Source organism: Colias eurytheme, chromosome 28 (genome assembly GCF_061535395.1).
Source record: "Colias eurytheme isolate Ceu_HAF_F1 chromosome 28, ilColEury1 Martin Lab GWU primary, whole genome shotgun sequence".
Classification (NCBI taxonomy): Eukaryota; Metazoa; Arthropoda; class Insecta; order Lepidoptera; family Pieridae; genus Colias; species Colias eurytheme.
In genome coordinates this window covers 2,117,981-2,124,963 of record NC_143007.1, presented here as the reverse complement: position 1 = coordinate 2,124,963, position 6,983 = coordinate 2,117,981, and the positions used below count along the sequence as shown (strand labels likewise).

Genomic DNA, 6,983 nt, shown 5'->3' with positions numbered 1-6,983 from the left:
TGTATGCTTAAATCTTTAAAACTACGCAACGGATTTTGATGCGGTTTTTTTGTAATAGAACGAGTGATTCATGAGGAAGGTTTTAGTATAAAATTTATTAGGTTTTAGACAAAGCGGGCGAAGCCGCGGGCGGTAAGCTATTAGCTAGTTTACTTGTAAAGAGAACACACATTATTATTATAACCTTCACAGTCACAACGTACATATAAATTGTAATTTACCTTTTGTTAAACTGTATTGCAATCCATACTAATATTATAAATGCGAAAGTAACTCTATCTGTCTGTCTGTTACTCAATCACGCCTTAACTACTGAACCAATTTGCATGAAATTTGGTATAGAGATATTTTGATACCCGAGAAAGGACATAGGCTACCTTTTATTGCGAAATATGTACCACGGGCGAAGCCGGGGCGGACCTCTAGTTTGAAATAATGTGGAAATAAATAAATAATAATCACATACAAAGGCTACTTTTTTTTATATTAATACATTGAGGTATTAATACTTCGTATAGAGAGGACAGATGTAAATTTTTGCCCGAAGTTATTAGTAGCAAGTTGGAAATATAGATAGATGTGTAGTCTTTGAAACGAAGAATTTTTGGTCACTCTATTATAAAATCGCTAACAAAGGGATGCCTTAATTAGATCGGAATAAACTTATTTTGGAAAAATAGTGTCAGTGAGAGAAAAAACGATTTTTCGGAATTCAATTATTTAATTGGGGTTTTTAGTTTTTCGTCTACAATCCGTTTTTCGTTAATTTTATTAAGTTTTTATACTTTCCGCGCGCGGTTTCGCCTGCTTTGTAGAAAACTTAACAAATGATATTATCTATACTAAAACCATCCTCAAGAACAACTCTATTTATAAAAAAAACAACCATTTTTGGGTAATTTTAAAGATGCATACAGACACACAGACGTCGGAAAGCGACTTTGTTATATATACTATACTAGCTTTCCGCCCGCGGCTTCGCCCACTTTGTCTAAAACATAATAAATTACATACAAAACCTTCCTCTTTTGATATCTGCAATAGTTTCGGAATAATCGCTTGTGCACACTTAACGATTACACCCTGTATAGCTTCATTCAGGCAAAAGTGTATTGAAAACTGTCATTACCTACCTATTTTAAATTTAAGGGTTTGATTACACAGATTCTCGCTTTCGCTTTTGGGTCTTCAACTAATTTAAATTAATTTAAAGTTCGAAGCAAGGAAAAAGTTCGATTGCGCATCCTGATCATTTTTTTTCTATTTTTTGAAAATTATTACTTAAATTATTAACAATTACGGAACTATTTTCATTTCATTTCATTTAAATCAGAGCTGTGGTTTAGCCAAAAACGTTATAGACAGACAGACATTCATGTTTATAATATTAGATTTGAACCAATTTATAGTAAGTACCTAATTGTAGACTTTAATTGGTTTATTTCTTCCAAATGTAAGTACCTATTATACAAATAGTATAATATCCTTATATCGCATTTAGAATGTACATAATATATTCAGATTCATTTTAGCATTTTACATGTAAAAAATAAAATAGTAATTTCATATAAAATATGAATTTTTTAAAAGCGTTTAATTTTTGTAGAGTTTATAAAAGCTCTCCTATTTGAATAAACTTATTATAAGTATTCTAATAAATAAAATAATGAATGCAATAAACTATGATAATAACGAAACACATAAAAATGGCGCCATAGGTAAGCACTAAGCATCAAAGAAAAAAAAAGTGCCATAAAACACGTATGCAATATAATTCCTATATTCCATATTATATTATATGTATTACATTAATATTCAAAGAGATTCAATCCTGTTAATACGCATCATATTGTATAGAAACCATAAATATACCGTAAAACGGGGTGAATAAGGACTCAGGGGTGAATAGGGTCAAATCGAGGAATCTAGTTTCGAAGCCACAAAATAAAAAAACAAGAACTTCCAATTGCTACCTTTTTTTTCTTCTAAAAGTAGAATATATTATCTTCTAACTGGCAACACCGAAGCGTTGTGAAGTTAGTAAAAGGTGTCAAAAATCTTCTTTCAAATAAGACTGTAGATGTGAGGTTGCGGTATTGTCCCATAAGTTGACCGTTTTTGGAAATTCAAAGTGTTTTTTTGACAACGTGTGGAGTTAGCCAACGATATAATATCTTTAAGAAGCTACACAAAAAGAGAAAAGTCTAGATTTTACATAGTTTTTGTTTGAAATCGTTTTCTTTAAAACCTCTGGGATTATTTATTTTTCGAGGTGAATAAATACGTTAACGGGGTGACAAGGGACGGCTAAAGTACAAATAGAGTCACCTATACTTGGTAAATAGGGACATATGAAAGATGATTAGGAACGGTAAAGTTTGAATAGGGTCAGGGCTGCTACAACATGAATTGAACATTTTACCGCATTGTTTTGCAGGATTTCACTTTTTATTAAAATAAGGCATTTTCATTTTATTTATTTTAAACTTATATACAAGCATGCGTACAAGGCGAACTAATGAGATGTAATAAGAGATATATACATAGGTACCAACTTGTATGATTTAAAAAACAAGCCTACAAACAAATAATAAAAGTACGTAGTGTGTTTAACTAACATTATATGGGTCTTCGTTGTTTTATACATTTTAATATTTTACTTTTATAGGTTTCTTTATTCTGTGAATTTCTTTACGCTTTTTTTTTCAACTTAAAAAAACCTGGAGGTTCTTTAACTCGACTGTATGTTTTTTATTTGGTTTGTATGTGGCGCTATTACTCCGTCATTATCGTGAATTGATTTTGATTATTTTTTTGTTGTATCATAGGATATAACATCAGAGCAGGCCTCATAATAAATTTTATCAAAATTGGTTCATCATTTTTTTCAGAAAATTGACGAAAAAGATAAACATGTATGCACATTTTTACAGAGATTTTATAATATTATAACGCTAAGTAGCTTTCTGCAAGATATCGAAGTCGATCGGTTTTAACGTTTTTAGCGTACAATAAAAGATTTTGGATTTATTGTATTATTTTTATTTCCAAAAATTTTAAATTTAATGAAGAAAATTTAACTTTTAGCAGACGGTAATTAGTTCTTTTTTTTAAATAGGAAAGAGACAACCCTACTAGTTTTTCCCAAGTTACCCATGTCTCGTTCCAGGTCACCCCACTTCAAGTATGAATAGGGACAGCCTATATTTTTCTTAAAATATCTAAATTTTAACTATTTCTGGGGATATTTTTAACATTTACGAAAAGTATTAACTGCCGGAAACCCTTGGAAAGAGTTATCAATATTACATTCGTCCTACAACATAGATTAATTTCAGTGAAAAGTTCGATTTTGTCCCTTTTCACCCCATTTTACGGTACTGAATAACGCTGGTTATTCACAATTTTACTATCCCATGGAGCCTATTAAAATATTTTCCCCATATTGCATCGTATAGACCTCGTAAAACCTCTATTTGAGCTTGCGAGCTTAAAAGCTTGGTGCCGATGCATTTTTTACTTAAAAGCTGCGTTCAGTTTTTTCAACTTCAACCATTCACAAGGAAATGTTTTTATAGTAAAACATAAATTAAAATGTTAATAAAATAAAAATAGAGCAAACTGTTAAATAAAAATAACCATGTCTAATATAATTAACAACAAAAATACTAAATACTCTACAATTTATAGCGCAGAAACGGTTAAATAAAATTGGGTCCCTCAAAATGACGCTTACGTTGGGCCTCACAAAAAGACTTTCAAAAGTTCGAAGCTTGAACGCAGCTTTGAAGGGGCGGAGTGAGGCGCGCGGGGGAGGGAGTCGCATGCGTACAGCGGGCTGGGGCAGCATTCCATTAGTTCGGCCGACCGCCGCTCGGCGCTACGTCTGCCTACCGTGTCCGCGACGCCCGCTCCATACAAAGAACGCCTCAGTATTGTAAAAAATCTGTGATGTATTGATTAATTCCAACGTTTTTCAAACACAAAAAGCATCCCTGTACAAAATCGGACGCGTTTCGGTCGTAACAATAACAGTTTCAGTGATTATTTTGTGCTTTCGAAGGGGCCACGTCCCATGAAATTCCACATTTATCGACGGATAGAATCTTGTGTGTGGGGCGAACATGGTGGACAACACAGTGATGAGTGAAAACTTTTATGTTGTGTTATAAAACGGATGGTTTTATGAACGTGATTATAAATAAAGTTCGTATCTAAATATGGATCGGTATGTGGAGAGTGCGTAGATAGAAGTGCCTACCTGTGTTTGGATATGCGAGTGTAATTTACCGAGTTCAGAATGGTGGCGTACGGTTACTTTGGTTTGCGGCAGACGCCTTGGACACTGTTAGTCCTAATTTTCATCATCGAAAGCGTCATGGGGAACTACGCTAAGTCCTTTTACATACACTGGAACACAACCAACAGTATATTCAGAATAGACAACACCGACCACGTATTCGACTTGAATAAAGGCAATGCACAGTTCGAATACGACCAAGTGAATATAATATGTCCAGTGTACGCTCCAGGCACGTATGAGGAAGACACGGAAAAGTACATAATATACAACGTTAGTAAAGAGGAATATGACTCGTGTAGGATAACGAATCCAAACCCTCGCATAATAGCGATATGCGACAAGCCGCACAAATTGATGTTTTTCACGATAACATTCAGACCGTTCACGCCTCAGCCGGGCGGGCTGGAGTTCTTGCCCGGGAAGGACTATTACTTCATATCGACGTCCAGCAAGGACGACCTGCACCGGCGCATCGGCGGCCGGTGCCTCAGCCACAACATGAAGCTGGTGTTCCGCGTGTGCTGCAAGCCGGAGGAGCAGTCGCCGGTGCCGCCGGTGCAGCAGACGCCCCCACCGCCGCCGCCGCCGCCCACGTTCCCGCCCGTCACGACCACGACCACGACCGCGAAGCCGGTCACGAAGAAGACGCACAAGTACGATAAGAGCCCCAACGAGGTCGTGAAGAGCGAGGAGCTGTCGTACTCGCGCGGCGCGGCTCTTGCCTCGTCGCTGGCTCTGGCCCTCGCCGCCACGGCCGTGCTGGCCCCCCTGGCTCGGTGAATGTGCCTCCGGGCGGGCTCGCGACCACGCCACGAAGCGAAGCCCGCGGACTCACAGACGTTACAATACCTGCGACCGGACTCTCTAGTCTATGCGTGAATGTGAACTGTGAATTGTGAACGAAATAAGGATTTCGATTTAGTAAGTAGAGTGGTGCCGAAATGTTGGACTGATGCTATATATTTCCTAGTTGTCTCAAAAAGTTCCATGACAAATTTTTCTCTTAGTTTAAGGGACTGTGCGCCTAATTTTTACTATTAACGTCGGGCCTATAAAGTAATCGAACTAAATCTTAGCAGTTACTGCTATATTGTAGTTGCAACGTAAATATACATACATATATATAAATATTAAAAAGTTACATGTATGATAATGGTAATATAGGTTTCTTAAACCGTTAGGAATTAAATTTTTTATATTTTCACTAATGCAATGAAGGATATTTGGATAAGAAATAGAAATCGATAACTGTTAGGGGAAGATATAATTTAGAGGGTGTTAGGTTTTAATTTAGTTGAAAAGACAATTTTTTTTTTCTCTATATTTTTTTTCCATAAGACCTAACGCTTAGAATTTATTTATACGAAAATTTCGGACAAGAAAAACTTGTCTCGACGCACTGTGATTTTTGGTTTTATTTAGGATGTAATTTTTCGTCTATGCTTTTTTATGTGATATCTAACTAATGTATTTAAAAAAGTGCATTTCACCTCAATTTCTCTCGACTGATTTGTAAGCTTTTTTTATTAATTTTATGCGAGCCATTTTTGAATCTTTTTTTTTAATCACACCTAATGACGCTTAGTCATCGAATACTCAATCTTTTTTGAGATAATAATATACTTTATGGCGATTTAAGTAAAAACTTTGCCTCAATAGTCTAATTACCATCTTTTTTCTTACATCGTTTGTCTGTGTGACGATATTTACTATGTCCAAATGAATAAGTACGTAACGATCATACCTATTATAAAAAAGAAAAAAAAAATAACGCCCAGACTGTGATGTGCCAGTGCTCTATCAGCGAAAAAAAAGTTATGATCCCTAAAGTGGCACAGATTATAAACTAATGTTGCCAGTTAGAATAATTCGATTGGAAACAAGTAAAAATCATTTCACAGACGATAAAAGCACATGCGTGCCATCGTACATTTATGAAATAGTCAAAATAGTCAAGTAGTTGAAATAGACCGGTTTTCAGTTAGACATATGCATTTAGTGACAGTCTATATTTTTAAATAGTACTTAAGGTTCAACATTTGAGTTTCATATTGTATTTAACTGCACAGAAAACCAATTTACTCGAGTAATCGCCTTAGAAGATAACATTGTCGTAATACCTACGATGCATAAACATAAAGTTGCTTAGTTATATTAAAACGCATTATACATGGTAATATGGAAATCCTCTTAAATGTTGAAATACTACCCGTTTTCATAAAGCAATACCGGTTAAAATGTCTGGAATGAATTTTATACAGCATTAACAATCTTTATGGAAATCGTATTATCATCATTTAACAACCATAAAATGTAACTATAATGCGTATTTATTCTACACAATTTCAAATAAAAAAAAAAACAATTGACAATCAAAAAGTCTACGTCATTCAAAATGAGAAAAAAAATCAGCGCATAACGTTTTAAAAAAGTCAAATGACATATTTTAAGATGTCAACGTCACAATTACAAATTAAAAAAAAAGAGCGAACGTTTTTTAAATGCGAAATTAATCTTGTTTACGAATTAGCAGTATAATTATAACAAAGTAGAGTAAATGAGCGATACACATGAGTAATTGTGTAGTCTGTAGTGCATTGTTGCAAATCGTTGAATGAACACATGTTCATAACGCATCTTGCTATTAATTAGGTCGACTTAATCATAATGATGTCATACA

At 34.8% G+C, this 6,983-nt stretch overlaps 1 protein-coding gene across 1 annotated transcript; it reads left to right on the top strand.

Moving 5' to 3' along the window:
- Positions 1 to 3,874: 3,874 nt before the first annotated feature.
- On the top strand, positions 3,875 to 6,682 carry Ephrin (ephrin). The gene has a single exon (XM_090117568.1). It carries the CDS (start codon positions 4,301 to 4,303, stop codon positions 5,081 to 5,083), a length of 783 nt encoding a protein of 260 aa, XP_089973694.1. The 5' UTR covers positions 3,875 to 4,300; the 3' UTR covers positions 5,084 to 6,682.
- The last annotated feature ends 301 nt before the right edge of the window (positions 6,683 to 6,983 follow it).